Source organism: Adiantum capillus-veneris, chromosome 22 (assembly GCF_014529385.1).
Source record: "Adiantum capillus-veneris isolate H3 chromosome 22, ASM1452938v2, whole genome shotgun sequence".
Taxonomy (NCBI): domain Eukaryota; kingdom Viridiplantae; phylum Streptophyta; class Polypodiopsida; order Polypodiales; family Pteridaceae; genus Adiantum; species Adiantum capillus-veneris.
This window is the reverse complement of record NC_140952.1, coordinates 32184867-32201082: the sequence shown is the minus strand read 5'-3', so window position 1 is coordinate 32201082 and position 16216 is coordinate 32184867. Positions and strand designations below refer to the sequence as shown.

General features: G+C 42.1%; 1 protein-coding gene across 2 annotated transcripts; it reads left to right on the top strand.

Annotated features, from left to right (window-relative positions):
• The first annotated feature begins 9337 nt into the window (after nucleotides 1-9337).
• On the top strand, nucleotides 9338-12612 carry LOC147429125 (DExH-box ATP-dependent RNA helicase DExH18, mitochondrial-like). 2 transcript variants are annotated; one of them, XM_086495332.1, is made up of 2 exons: nucleotides 9338-9484; nucleotides 9643-12612. In XM_086495332.1, the coding sequence occupies exon 2, from the start codon at nucleotides 9873-9875 to the stop codon at nucleotides 12474-12476; it is 2604 nt and encodes an 867-aa protein (XP_086351458.1). In that variant the 5' UTR covers nucleotides 9338-9484; nucleotides 9643-9872; the 3' UTR covers nucleotides 12477-12612. The 2 variants fall into 2 exon arrangements, with proteins under 2 accessions (XP_086351458.1, XP_086351459.1); XM_086495333.1 differs by having other exon boundaries at nucleotides 9633-12612.
• Nucleotides 12613-16216: the final 3604 nt, after the last annotated feature.

Here is a 16216-nt window from a genome sequence, read left to right as displayed (position 1 = left end):
CGTAATGTATCTAGGTGGAGTAGGTGCTTCTGGAACAGGTTGTACATACCTCTCCCTAGCATTTTCCATGCTATAATAGCACTATTCCCCCGTATGGTTCGTCCATTTTCTCTCAATTTCACACCACTTTGGCTCTCCCGAATTAGACCTTACAAGAGGAACCAACCTCTTGACCAAGTCGTCGATAAGCTTTTCTTGATCAATAGGTGTTGTTGGCTTGGCAATGGACTCACTTATCTATGAAACACTGTGCTGAGAGGATGTGTCATCTCCTTGACTCTTTAAGTCCTTTTCTTTGTATGCCTCACAGTTATCCACTAGATAAAGAGCTTCTTTGATCAACTCGTTTAGCGTCATCCTCCTTATCATATGCAGATCCTTCTGAAGGCCCACATGTCTCATTCCCTGGATAAAGATCAGCATCAGTCATGCTTGCATAGGTAATTCCGCTCTCGGACAGAGCTTAACATATCTCTTGAGCCGTAATGATGCTTTGCGTACTGATTCATCCTCTTTCTATTTGAATATATGGATTTGAGAGACCGTGTTGTGAGCAATGCCTTTTGGCGAGAATTCTTCAATAAACTCCTCAAACAGCTCATCTAGGGTCTCAAAATCCCATTTTTCCACCGAGTCGAACCATGTAGCTGCATCATCTTCTAGACTCAATCCAAATCCCACAAACTGTGTCGCAAAATCTGAAACTTCCTCTGCTCTAATCACTCTTCTAAAAGCCGTTACGTGATTCTCTCGGATCTTTATCTCCGGAGTATTTTTTGTTTACCCATTTCTGGACTTGGGATGGTCTAACTCGTCGATTGTCTACAAGTCTAACCAGAGACTCTCCCAATCCTTCTCTCGTTATCGCTCTTGAAGGGAATCCTGGTGGCTCTCTTCTTGGAATTCCTATAGGAATTCTCGTGTTTGGTGGAGGCATTTGTGGTCCTTCATTGACCAAATATCCACCTCTTTCTAGTACAGTCTGTGGATTTGTGCTTTCTACAACTCTGTATTCTCGTCCATACTTGTCGACAACTATAGATCTCCATTGACAGTCGACTCCGTATGTGTAGACATATAAGAGCTTATAATCCGTTATCTCTTCTAGGTATGGATCTGAGCACTTATAAAGATTGACCTCATTGTCGTCAATGTATCTATATAGTCCTTCACTCTCATGACCAATCATCCAAACTCTCTCAACAATATGGATCTTTATCAATTGCAAGTTTGGAAGATCCATTGTGGGAGGATATTCCTCTATAGTCGGGATCTCCAAGCTTGTGTAAGCTGTGTTTGAATCTAGGGTAGACATGATTTCTGGGCTTAAGAGCTTTTTCTTGGTTCAAGTAGACTTGGTCCACTGTGTACAAGTGCTTTGGTTAGGGAAAAGTCGAAACTATGTCCAAAACCGCAACCGTTTCGTCACAATTCTCACAAATTGTCGCTTTCAGACACCCCTAACTTGCGGATGAATTTTGAGGCCTCAAACGACGTTTTTTTCAAAGTTGAATTGAACGGTTTCTCTATGATCTGTAGAGCCGTTCCCAGGCTACGTTTTGATATAAAAACTTTTCCGATCCGATACTGTTTGTGAAAGTTATGGCCAAAAAAGTGAAATGCAGTTTAGACTGGTCAAAATGAATCCAAATTCAATTTTAAAAGAAGATTTGGGATCTCTGTGACACTGTGAACACTTCTGTATGGTCAATATTACAGTTGGACCCTAAAACTGGCCTAGAGACATCCTACGCGTAGGATGTCTATATTCTCAGAATTTAACAAAATTTGGTCCAAAGACTCCCCTTAAGTCCAGCAACACAATGGTATGCTCAGAATTTCATATGGACCTAAAAATGGCCTTGAGACATCCTACGCGTAGGATGTATTTTTGCTCAGAATGACTTGAAATTTTCACCCCAGCTTCTCCTTGATGTGCTGGTCACAGTGGTGTGCTCATAGGTTGGTTTGGAGTCCTAAATCAAGTTGGAGACATCCTACGCGTAGGATGTCTAACTGCTCAGATTTTGTCCAAACTTGATCCCAAGATTCTCCTAGTGCTCAGCAACACAATGGTATACTCAAAATTGAATTTGGATGCCAATAGGTCAAGATTTGGGCTGCATAAGCTTCTAGTGCACTCCAAGAGTAGGATGTCTGACAATTCTTGTCTTTGCTTAGTAAATAGGCCAAACAAGGTCCAAATTCACTTTTGAAAAAAGTTATGGAATCCTTGAGACACTTAGAACCTCCCTTTATGGCTACAATAGAATTTTGACCACTTTATGACCCAGGAGACATCCTACGCGTAGGATGTCTTTTTGCTCTGTTTCAACTCAAACTTGCACTATAGCTTCCCCTTCATGTGCTAAACTCACAGCTATTTTTACTTTTTGATTCTAACACCTATAGGTTGGTCAAATGATCAAGAATCTGTTCCAAAAGCCTGATGTCCGTTCTGATGAATTCCCAAGTCAAATCAACTCCAAATTGGACCAAAATTGACTAGGCTATACAACACCCTGCTATGTCCACAGTTTGAATTTGGCCTCTAAATCATGCCTTAGATATCCTACGCGTAGGATGTCTAACTGCTTAGAATTGCCCCAAATTTGAACCACAGACTCTCCTTAAGGTGCTGATCACTGTGGTATGCTTAGAATTTTGTTTAGAGTCCAAAATCACACAGAAGACATCCTACGCGTAGGATGTCTTTTTGGCCTGTTTGACCCCAGACTTGTCCCACAGCTTCCCCTTGATGTCAGCAACCCAATGCTATGCTTAGATTTTAATTTGGATGTCAAAAGACCCCAAAACTAGCTATTCTAGCCTTTTTCAATCAAAAGTGCTAAGGTCCGCTTTGAACTCAATTTTCTCACCCAAATGAGGTGAAACCCCTTTCAGTCACTCAATATATCATTCAAAACATGTTCATGCAGCCATCTTATGGTTTTGGTCTCGAAATTAGGCCTTGGACACAATTTGGGTAGGGTGCTTGGCAATTCTCGTCTTTTGGCTTTGATCTATCAAAATATGGTCAAATTTCCACTTTCCAGGTGAAAATAGGGTAAAACCTACCTTCTAAACACACTGGTAACCTCAGATTTTCAAAATTTCCACCAGATCACCCTGTAGACATCCTACGCGTAGGATGTCTACTGCTTATTTTTTCAGACTGAAGTGTCCCTGATGCTTCCTTATGCTCTCAGCAAGTGCAAGTATGCTTCACAATTGCAAAACAATGCAAAAATCACTCAATTAAGCCTTTGCTGAAATTTTACGTTTTCTGACTTCGCCTTTTGGCTTTTGGTCAACAAAAATAGGGAAAAACACCCAAGTCAATATGTTACTAGGGTAAAACCTACCCTCTGAACCCACTGGTGCAGTTAGAATTTTCAAATTTGGTCTCCACAACCCCATTGAGACATCCTACGTGTAGGATGTCTATGTTTAGAGAATTGCAGGTTTTCTTCACAGAACCCTTGCAAATGCTCTTTTATATACACAGCATCAGCCAGCCATACAAAAATATCCACAAAAGCTTGTTTAATGCATTTTTACCCTCAAAAGCACACTTTTTCGTGATTTCAAATGCAATCAAGCACTTTAGCAAATAATTCAGTGTTGAATAGCTCTAGATCAGAATCAGATCACTTACCTAAAGCTACTCCTACAAATCATATGGGGTTTTGCATCTATGAGTAGAAAAACGCTTCACTGCCACACACGGACTAGTAAACGCTTTTATCACCTCACAAATCACTCTACCACCAACAACTACTCTAATCCACAGATCCTAACTAAACCTATCTAGTTGCAGACCCTCGGCAAGACACACGCTTCCTGGCTTTCCACTTGATCGCGGAATATCCTCTTCCACATCCACTTAAGAAAAACGCTTTCTTTAGCCGAAACTAAATCAAGCAACCATCACACGAGCGTTAGTAGGAAACCTACTTAGGTCCTTGTGTCCCCAGCAACGGCGCCAATGTTGGACGGAGCGACTCACACACCCATGAAGTGCATGCAAACACTACCTAGATCAACATAATGTCAATCGAGGACACAGATGACACAATAGGTACACGGAGGAAATCTCTTTAGCTTGTCAGGCTGAGACCATCCTACACATACAACACTCTGGAAGGCCAACTAAACCACAATCAAGAACCTCATTGCTCTCAACTACACCACCTAGCCACATACACACATACGGAAGGTAACTCACCTAATCATGCCAGATTCGTACGAAACTTAAGGAACACCATCCCCTCACTAGGATACACCTGTCCCTAAGCTTCTACACTCAAAACCCCCACTCTAAACCCATCTGCGGAAAACGCGTAGGGTGACAGAGCAGAATTTTGAAAGTGCCCAAAATTGAAGTTTATGAGTACCTATGCGTAGTTTATGTCGCCACGATTCTATAGACTACTAGCACGCAGAAAACAGACATCGTTTGATACACTTACAACCACAAATAGCTTGTAGATGTGTCAGCGTGTGCGCTTCGTCTCGCGTGGAATGCTTGGTGTTGTCGCGTAGCTCTCCTCGAGCCTACAACAATGGTGCAGTCGGATCTCCAATGTGTTGAGCGAGCCGCGCGTAGCAAGAGGATAAAGCTCACACTCACTCTCTTTCTCTCACAAGAGGGCAGCGCTAAAATTTTGATTATGATTAAAAGTCTTTCTTTACAAAATGACCTAGGTACCTTATATACTAAGGCTACCTTAGGTTTAACCAAAAATGGGGTTAAAAGGTTCAAATGGCTTTGTATTTACAATCTGGAAGTGCCATTGCACCCCGGCTTCTGAAACTAGAATAACTACTCATTACAAATGACGTTTATAGCCATAATCCGCAGCATTTCATAACTCGAAAAGATAAGACTTTGGTACGAAACTTGAGTTATGTTGTGTTGTTGACCCAGCGGTCAACACCGGACAATTGCAACTGAGAGGGACATCCAAGACGATTCCAAGAGGAGACATTCGAGACAAGAAGCTCCTCAAGCACTTTTTGTGATTTCTCATCCTCACCACAATTAGCATACATATTGACCATGACATTCCGAACATAACACCTAACAGGGAGCATGATAGTTTTGAAATTCGTCAACACTTGCGATGGACATGCAATTAAAAAATCTTGTGACATGTGATGCTAGGATAGGTGATTGCATCTATGCCTGCATAGGTGATTGCATCTAGAGAGAGGTCTTCACTTCCCATTTGGATTCTGCCTGCAACAATTAATAAAGTGCAATAGAGTCACATGCCTTCAAGATGCCTACATAGGTGATTGCATCTGGAGAGAGGCCCTCACTTCGCATCTGCTGAAAATAGACTAGAGATTTTCGCCCTTGTCCCTATTGTGAAAATATTGCGATTAGTGCATTCCAAGAGTCCATACTCTCGATAGTGAGCTTTCTCGCCCTGCTTCTGTAGTGCGTATCCCACGACTAGTGCATTCCAAGCATTTGCATCCGCTGAAAACAACCTAGAGCTTTATGGCTCTGCTCTTTTTATGCACATCCCACATTCAATGCATTCCAAGAGGCGACATTTTAGACAGGAAGCTCCTCAAGCAGTTTTTTGTGCTTTCTCAAGCGCACCACATTGGGCATACGTATCGATCAAGGTAGTGCCAAAGCACGAAATCTTTCTAGCCCTGCTCTTGTTGTGCGTAGAGCCACATGCCTTCAAGATGCATGCACAGGTGATTGCATCTACTGAGAACAATCTAGAGCATCCTGAAATTACTACAGTTCAAGAGTCCACACTCCGGACTCTGGTGCTACTATTGTTGTGCACATCCCCAATCGGTGCATTCCAAGAGGCGACATTCCAGACAAGAAGCTCCTCAAGCACTTTTTGTGCTTTTTGAAGTGCACCACATTTGGCATACGTATCGACCAAGACAATGCCAAGCACGACATCTTTCTCAAGCACATGAAATTTGACATGCATATCAACCAAGATAGTGCCAAGCATGACAACTTTTTCCAATAGACTCTGACAAACAACATAATTGATTTTTGTGTCCATATCAGCATAACATCTTTTTGTGTCCATATCAGCATCTTGTGCCACATGCCTTCAAGATGCATGCATAGGTGATTTCATAGGCTCTCCCATGAATACACCCCATTTGGTGCATGTCCTGCAACAATAAGTGCATACCAAGAGACCGCATCTCATCCCGATTCTGGAGGAAGCTCGCACAGAATGTGTCGTGCTTTTGTGACTGCACCAAATTCGAGAGGCATGTCGAACAAAGCAATTCCAAGCACAGAGTCTTTTTCCAAATTGTCCTAGGCTATCTCGTGCAACCCACACTTAACATACATATCGACCATGGCATTCGAAACATAACACCTAATAGGGAGCATGATAGTTTTGAAATTCGTCAATGCTTGCAATCGACGTGCAATTAAAAAAGCTTGTGACATGTGACGCTTGGATAGGTGATTGCATCTAGGCCTGTGTAGGTGATTGCATCTAGGAGAGGCCTTCACTTCCCATCTGGATTCTACCTGTGACAATTAAAAAAGTGCGACAGAGCCGCATGCCTTCAAGATGCCTACATAGGTGATTGCATCTGGAGAGAGGCCCTCGCTTCGCATCTGCTGAAAACAGACTAGAGATTTTTGCCCTTGTCCCTATCGGGAAAATCTTGCGATCAATGCATTCCAAGAGTCCACACTCTCAATAACGAGCTTTCTGCCCTACTGCAATTGGTGCATTCTAAGAGTCCACACTCCGGCCCCGCTCCCTGTGCGTGTCCGGAGAGAGGCCCTCACTTCACATCTACTGACATTCCAAATAGAACACCGGACAATTGCAACTGAGAGGGACATTCCAAGACGATTCCAAGAGGAGACATTCGAGACAAGAAGCTCCTCAAGCACTTTTTTTGCTTTCTCATCCACACCACAATTAGCATACATATCGACCATGACATTCCGAACATAACACCTAACAGGGAGCATGACAATTTTGAAATTCGTCAACGCTTGTGATCGACGTGCAATTAAAAAAGCGTGTGACATGTGATGCTTGGATAGGTGATTGCATTATGCCTGCATAGGTGATTGCATCTAGAGAGAGGCCTTCACTTCCTATCTGGATTCTGCCTGCGATGATTAATAAAGCGCGACAGAGCTGCATGCCTTCAAGATGCCTACATAGGTGATTGCATTTGGAGAGAGGCCATCGCTTCGCATCTGCTAAAAACAGACTAGAGATTTTTGCCCTTGTCCCTATTGGGAAAATCTTGCGATTAGTGCATTCCAAGAGTCCACACTCTTGATAGCGAGCTTTCTTGCCCTGCTTCTGTAGTGCGTATCCCACGACCAATGCATTCCAAGCATTTGCATCCGCTGAAAACAGCCTAGAGCTTTATGGCTCTGCTCTTGTTACGCACATCCCACATTCAATGCATTCCAAGAGGCAACATTTCAGACAGGAAGCTCCTCAAGCAGTTTTTTGTGCTTTCTCAAGCCCACCACATTGGGCATACATATCGACCAAGGTAGTGCCAAGCACGAAATCTTTCTAGCCCTGCTCTTGTTGTGCGTAGAGCCACATGCCTTCAAGATGCATGCGCAGGTGATTGCATCTGCTGAGAACAATCTAGAGCATCCTTAAATCACTACATTCCAAGAGTCCACACTCCGGACTCTGGTGCTACTATTGTTGTGCACATCCCCAATCAGTGCATTCCGAGAGGCGACATTCCAGACAAGAAGCTCCTCAAGCATTTTTTTGTGCTTTTTGAAGTGCAGCACATTTGGCATACATATCGACCAAGACAATGCCAAGCACAACATCTTTCTCAAGCGCACGAAATTTGACATACATATCAACCAAGATAGTGCCAAGCATGACAACTTTTTTGAACAGACTCTGACAAACAACATAATTGATTTTTGTGTCCATATCAGCATCATATCTTTTTGTGTCCATATCAACATTCTTGTGCCACATGCCTTCAAGATGCATGCATAGGTGATTTCATAGGCTCTCGCATGAATACACCCCATTTGGCACGTGTCCTGCATCAATAAGTGCATACCAAGAGACCGCATCCCATCCTGATCCTGGAGGAAGCTCGCGAAGAATGTGTCGTGCTTTCGCGACTACACCAAATGCGACAGGTATGTCGACCAAAGTAGTTCCAAGCACAGAGTCTTTTTCCAAATTGTCCTGGGCTATCTCGTGCTTGGTAGCGACAAGAGCTAGGGCAAAATGCAAGCACTGCTAGATTGCTTCATGTGTGTCACAAGTGGGTACAACAAGGTTTCTTATAAAGATGTGGAAGAAATAAAATAAGATGTGGTGGAGGGTGATGTGGAAGATAAGATCAAGGAGATGGTTCTAATTCTTTTTAGACGCCTAGAGAGCTTACTCTAATACCTTAGATTGTCCCTGTGATTGGTAGCATTTATCCCAACAAACCCTCCTTACTCTAAGACCTTACATTGTCCCTAAGATTGATAGCAACACAAGTGACCTTTTTATCACCTGGAATCTTGCCAAAATGATCGTTTATCCAGCTGGGGAATGGCAAGTGTTGCATTAATAAGCCTTGCAACAACAACCATGTCACAAATCTGCCGGCAATCAACAAGAGCTCACTTCATCAGCTACCAGACAGACATGGAGAATGTATTAAAGCATACCCCGGCTAGACAGACATGCAGAATGTATAAAAGCATACCTTTATCAACTATCAGCTATTTTCATCTGCGCGCTCAACTTTTGCTTCTTAGTTGATGAACATCGTGTAGCAAGGACGTAGTCTGTTTTCAAAAGATGCGAAGCGAGGGCCTCTCTCCAGATCCAATCACCTACGTACTCCAACTGCAATCCCCTATCTAGCATGGTGTCGGTCAGCCCCCGAGGCACACTACGTGCAGAAAAGGTGGAGGGCTGAGGTGTGTAGGAGCGGGGGCGGGAGGTTGGTCGGAGGCTGCACGAGGGCAGTGTTATTCCGGGAGAGCTTTCTTTTGCCTGCATTGAAAAAAGCTTGAGAATCAACCACGTGGACGAACGTGCTTCCAGATTTGTGATTTTGCCCACTACGCTAATGAAGTAAAAAAGGAGTAAAGATTATAAAATATTGAACAATCCAACCAAAATAGATGCAAGGGTATTTTGGTAATTTTTGAAATTTGAGGGGTATTTTGGGAATTTCCACAAATTAGAGGGGTATTTTGGTAATTTTCCGTTTTTTTTTTTTGTAACGAGAGGGCGTGAGAGAATGGGGTTGAACTCTGGAAACGATCCGGGATCACCTTGCCCAACCTTTCGGTCCTGGGTACACAGGATTTGAACTGAGTACGTAGTTGTCCTCCCTTTCAATTGATCATGAAGGGGCTCTGATTCTTGATAGGTTTTTGGTGCCCCTCCTCGCCCTGAGATGGAGCTCAGAACGCTCTCACTCCATCCCCCGCTCCTTTTTTATTGCCCTGGAGCTCTAGGTACGTTCCATTTTCGGCATTTGGTAATCCCAGATTTCTGTTTTTCGTTTCGAGCTTTATACGACATTTGCGTTTTGTTATGATTTTTCTACGACATTTGTGTTTTGTTATGCTTCTGCGTCTTCTTTTGCATCTTAGCATAGCTTAGGTGTGTGCAGGGAAGAGATGGGCACCGTGGATCTTCACATATGCTCTTGCAATTCAGTCTACAAGCATGCATTCAGCAGGAGACTGAATAGAATCTTGCAGTGGAAAATGACTTGAAGCTAATGAAATCCACGTGCACTGAAGGAGGGATTCAGCCCTGTAAGTGGTGGTGTATGAGATATTGGTGGACCACGTCCTTGCTCTAGTGCAGTTAAAAGAACAAAGATTCAAGGGGCAAGATATGACGGGAGTAAGACTGCTTCCGTCCTTCATGAGGAGAAGGTCTGCTTGTAGATCTCTCTATGTATATGCGTTCCACCAGAGGGGCATCTGTGTGCTCTCAGATGGGACACCACAAAACTGTATCAGCTCGTCTGGGAAACGGTTTGCTCCCAGAAATGTTTCTGATAGAGCAGCTGAATTTCAGTTTTACCTGCTTCGTAAGAGGCTTCACAGTGTGTGCTCGGAAAGACTTCCTCTTTACGATGAGGGGTTGGAGACCAGTGTTCAAAACCAGCATGATGTGCATGAGACATGTGGAGGTCTGCCTATCGATCATGAAGACAGGGCCACCAGTCCCTCGAAAAGTGGAATAGCAAGACGCTCAAAATGCTTCAGAGCTATGGAAGGTTCCCAATCATTGGTGCCACGGCACATGCAAAGTCGGGAGAGGAAGGCGACGCTACGCTCGAGGAGAAACAGAGCAATGAATGATGTGTCCTATGAAGATGGGGACACAGAAAGCCCGGTAAAAGTTTTAGATAATAATAGTGACCCTTTGCCTGATTCTATGCATTTTATCAGAAAGGAAGTCAAAGAGTATAGCGACGTTAAAGTAAACAACAATCAAGAGCAGCTGAAAGAGGAGTCCAGGAAAGATAGAGATGATGGAGGTACAGAAAAACAGGTCAAATTAGTCTCAAGGAAGGAGCCTCATGCAAAGCTTCATGATTTTTCTGATGTTAAGCACATATTTCAGGTGCTGCTTTTTCAAAAGGAATCAGGATTGCAAAAGCCTGATAGGGATGGCTTAGCGAAAGTTTTCAAGCATTTTCTTTGGAATGGTTGGGCAAAAGAGCAAGCACTAGATCGATATCACATTAGTGCAGTGATTTTTCCCAAGGCTGTTTCGCATTTCAGGAAATTTTTCTTTTCAAGATGTACTTCTGATTTAAAAGATCATTTGCTACGACTTGGGCCTTCAACTGCAAGTGACCATTTTCTTTTTCCCTTATTTTGGGAGTACTCAAGCAGAGAGTTCTCTGAGGACATTGCTAGATACAAAGCCCTGGTCGAGACTGCTGATTTGACAAAACCACATACGTGGTTCCCATTTGCACGTGCTATGAGACGCAAAGTCATCTACCATTCTGGTCCAACTAATAGTGGGAAAACCTACAACGCACTTCAGAGATTCAAGGTTGCTTCATCTGGCATATACTGTGGTCCTCTTCGGCTTCTTGCAATGGAGGTGTATGATACGATGAATGCTGATGGTGTTTATTGTAGTCTAATCACAGGACAAGAGAAGAAAGAAGTCCCCTTTGCTTATCATGTTGCTTGCACCGTAGAAATGGTATCAACAGTAAAGCCTTGGCAAGTGGCAATACTTGATGAGATTCAGTTGATTGCTGATGAATACAGAGGTTGGGCTTGGACTCGGGCATTTCTCGGAGTGCAAGCTGATGAGATTCACGTATGTGGAGATCCGAGTGCACTTAAATTGGTGAGAGAGTTATGTGCTGTTACAGGTGATGATTTGGTGGAGCATTCTTATGAGCGTTTTGAACCTTTGTCGATAAGTCAGGAGTCATTACAAGGGAGGTTTGCGAAGGTTCAACCAGGAGATTGCATTGTGACATTCTCACGCAAGGAAATCTTTAGCATAAAGAGGGCGGTGGAGCTCCTTACGAAAAATCGTTGCTGTGTGATTTATGGTGCTTTACCACCTGAAACGAGAACCCATCAAGCTAAGCTTTTCAATGACCCTAATAGTGGCTATGATGTCTTAGTTGCTACGGATGCAGTGGGCATGGGCTTAAATCTTAATATCCGGAGAGTCATCTTTCATACTTTTGAGAAGCATATTGGTTCAGAAATGAAGAAAGTGTCAGCCTCACAGGTGAAGCAGATAGCTGGAAGAGCGGGTAGAAGAGGAACCCAGTATCATGCTGGAATTGCGACCACATTCTTTTCTGATGACATCCCTTATCTTGTGCAGTGCATGCAGGAGCCCTTTGTGGATGCTCATTGCGCGGGGCTCTTTCCTGGCATGGAGCAAATTGAGCTTTTTGCAGCACAGTTACCTGGCGCCACATTTGCCAAGCTTCTTGATCATTTTGCGGTGACGTGTCGAGTTGATGGGTCTTTTTTTCTTTGCAGCTGTGATCACCTCAAGAGGGTTGCAAGTGTTATTGACAAGGTCAGCGACCTGACGCTGGAGGACAAAATTTCCTTTATCTTGGCACCTGTAAATAGCAGAGATGCGAAGGTCGTGGGTGCTTTGCTTAGTTTTGCTCTTGCTTACAGCAAAAGGGCTCCGGTTCATCTGGCCATGGGGACTCCAACTGGAGCGACAAGGAGTGTTCTGCAGCTTATGGACCTGGAGGCAAGGCATCAGGTTCTCTCCCTTTATCTTTGGCTAAGTCATCATCTCCCTGAGGAGTATTTTCCTCAAAGGGAACAAGCAGAGGTCATGGCAGGACAAATCGCCCTTGTTATGGGGGAAGCACTTGCTCTCTCAGACATCAGAACAGTTCTGGACCCTCACCCAGCTAGGAAAAATGGGCATAGAAATGGAAGGTCTCATCATGCACGGACTTCGCCAGTTCGATACTTGCGCTGATTCCAGGCTGTCTTGGCACTCCATTTGAATAAACTCGACCAAAATTTAAATTTATACGTCATTTATGAGCTGGCCCCGTCAAGTCCTTTGGGGTGTGATTGAAATTTGAGGTGCCCAACTCTTTCTTTGCTCTCAATGTGCATTTTTGTTTTCATGTCTTCCATGTGTTTTTTTAAACTAGCTACAAGATATGTTTTAGGAGAAGTTCTGATCAGCTTGGCTGAAATGGGCAGGATAATGGTTGTTGATTTCGCTAATGTGTGTGGTCGGCTCTTTATGAAACTCTCGAATAGGGTGCAGTTTTTTTGTCTGCTGGTTGGTACTGATTTCATCGCATTGCAAAAGGTAAGGTTTTACTTCCCTGTAGACCTTATCTAAGGTGAAGACTGATAAGTGATCAAGCTCTATCCATGGTCAGAAGTCATGTACGTTCTTGCTATTTATTTTCTCTGGTGTAGATTCTGAGTTGTGCGGGAAAAAAATTCTCTTTCACCGTGGTAGTGCGGAGGCATTTTCATTATGGTTTCCATTTTTTGAGTGAGGAGTCGTGGATCATCTCGCTGGCAAAGAGGTGCTCAATGGATCCTTGTGTGGTTGCTAATCAGGTGTCACAGTGGCAGTTGTTTATTGGGGACTATCCTTCTTTTTTAAGCTTTAGATTTAGAGTGGTAGCGGCCATCTTTGGAAGGTTTAGATTTCAAGTTCCTTGTGTGTGCTCAGCATGGATTGGTGGCTATCGAGGTCCATTCATCTGAAGTAGCTTGCTAGGTTATGAAACCGACCTTGAGTGTATTTTGTATTGGCAAAATCCTGGCCGCATTGTAGTATTGAAGAAAACTTCAGTAACAACACAATCAAAAGATAATTCTAGTCTATGTGAAGATGCCAATAGGGATGCTTGCCATGAAGAGCCTATTATATAGGGTTCTACAATGCTAGAGACTAAAATTAGATTGTTAACAACTTACCTATGTGGAAAGAAGCAAAAAATAGCAAAATAAAAAGAGGGCTTGGTTCATTATCGGTACCAGTGGATGTGTAGAAGTGGAATCCATTCAAGCCTTCCCTAAAAATAATAGTTGTTGAGGGAAGTAACATTTTATTCGAAGCATTCTTGTATAATTTCATCAAAATGATTATTTGCTCGGGTTATCCTATACATCAAGACATAAAGTAAGTCTATAAATGAACCAGGTCTTCATCTTCAAGGTCAGACTTTACTTGAATTGAACACTTTTAAACAAGGATGGGACCCTCACTTGCATCCACATAAACAAGACAATAGATTTTGTCAACCTTGGATATGTTTCATAGGTGCCAACGAACTTGTCAGTTGTTATCCATGTCAAAGCTTAAATTTTTTAGATTAATTATAGCCCTACTTAGTTTTCAAACCTTACGAGTTTGGAGTAAAAGTTTGTTGCAAAGGACATATCTGATACACTATTGTTGGGACACAGAGAGCTAATGACATCTTCACAGGTTCCAAAAAGTAAATGTTTCTTTATCCAAAGGTAATAACTTGTTTTTATTTCCTTTTTTATCTTTACAAAACCATCTCCCCTCTTGATGGGTATGGCAAAAATACACTATGAAAATATTCATTTAGCTTTTCTTAGTTGACTTGTCAAAGACAAGTGTTTAATTTAATGAGAGCATCCCATACAATTTTTAATATGTTCCGTAGAATTTTAATACAAAAAATTGACTACTTATCCAACAAGTAAAGATATAATTTTTTAAAAAAATATTTCATCAATAAATTTTTGTAATTTATTTTTGCGAGTACAACAATCCCTTTCATAATAGAGACACTTGTCCATTAAAACTAGAATCCAATTGTCCTCACACACATTCTACCAATTGGAAACCAATATAACCCAATAAGGCTCATAAATTTGCCTTTAAAAGAAAACCCAACATATCCTAGCCTTCAAAGTAAAAAGCCACATTTAAACATGTATGGCTTGGAAGCTAGTATCTAAAAACACCTTAATAGATCCTGTGTATCAAAATATTACTAATAACAAGATGTTAAGAACATTTTTCTCTTCAGCAAAGTGTTTTCCAATTCAATAGATATCCACTAATAGTAGGAAAACTGTAAGCATCCCTTCTTTTACTATATGCCAAGAACAAAAAGATTGTGAGCTAGGGAAGAATCAGCCAACATAGTAAAAGAGCAGACAACAAATTTTACCAATTTTACCATCCCAAAGCAGCTCTAAGGAGTCCAAGGAAAAAAAAGCAAGTCCAAAATTATTACCATGTTCCAATTTTTTTTGAGGCTACCTATTTTTCACAACTCAATGGATAATGCTGATTGTCTAGTGAACACAAAATTCCTAGTAAACCTAATAGCTTGGCATTACGTCAAAAAGAACTTAGAAGGTTTACTCATAAAGCCTAAAAACAACCCCATTATCCACAATGTACAACCACCAAGGGCTTAGAAACAATGTAGAATTAGAGAGTACACAGCAAGAAACTCCAAACCTTAATGAGCTCAAGCAATGCCAAATATTAACATCCCTACCAAGCACATTCAAAATCTCATTTTAGTCAGAATTGTTACCATATATGTGGTAATGATGTGTGTGAACACACTTAGGACCGTCGAGGGCATTTTTTTCCTCACTGGCAGGTTTTTTCCCCATTCATTGTATATACGCCCATCATTCTAGGGCTAACTTATCCCTACCGAGCACATTAAAAAAATCATTTTAGTTAGAATTGTTACCATATATGTGGTAGTGATGTGTGTGAACACTTTTAGGACCGTCGGGAAATTTTTCCCTCACTAGGAGGTTTTTTCCCCCATTCACTGTATATACGCCTATCATTCTAGGGCTAACTTATCTTTCTATTGTGCACTAAGTCATACAGTCTCTGTTGTGCGCCTTAAGCGTCTTCATCTTCTCCAAGCTATGTGTGCATCCTTGCAACCCTAATTCCAACAATTGGTATCAGAGTAGGTTGCATCCTGCCGAGCATAGTCGCCAGCATCGCCAATATTCTCTTGCTCACTTTCTCGGATTTGGGTGAGCTTTGGTGAATGTCAACAGGTTGATCAATACTTCAGGCAAGCTTGAAGAGCTTGGTTTGCTCAAAATTTTGATTCGAGCTCATTTTCACCTCCGTTTCTACTACAACCAGTACTGCACATGCAATTTTGCCCTTTTGTGCATAATTTTTATCAGTACAAATTTTTGAAGAACAGATCTCTTACAATTCTCTTTGGGTTGTACTATATAGCACGCGTTAGTCCTACTTCATTTTCCTCTTTCCAGGTAGTCTTTGTATCAGGTGTAGTCACTCGCCATGGCTGACAATAACACAAAGGTTTTCAGGATGTTCGTTTTACTAAGAATAAACTCGATGGGGATAACTACCCAATGTGGGCTTACAAGATGACACATGTTCTTGTGTCAAAGGGCATTTGGAATGTTGTGTAGGACATTGATGTACGCCCGCCTTCTGTGGATACAAACTTTGTTGAGGATGTTGCAAATTCTGGTAGGTGTGTTGCTGCTAGAGTTGTTTTGTCTACGACTCAGTAGTCTCGTTGGGATGTTAGAGATGAACAAGCTCATACATTGATTGCATTATCTATGAAGGACACTATTACACATCACATTCGCTCAGCAAAATCAACTTGTGCTAACTATTACAAATGGCAGTTCTTTGACACTTGTTGATGCAGTTTATGTACTAGTGATCAAAACGAACCTTTTGTTTGT

What these genes read in the sequence shown, in the direction of transcription:
- LOC147429125 (XM_086495332.1), top strand. Translation starts at nt 9,873, where the DNA reads ATGACGGGAGTAAGACTGCTTCCGTCCTTCATGAGGAGAAGGTCTGCT.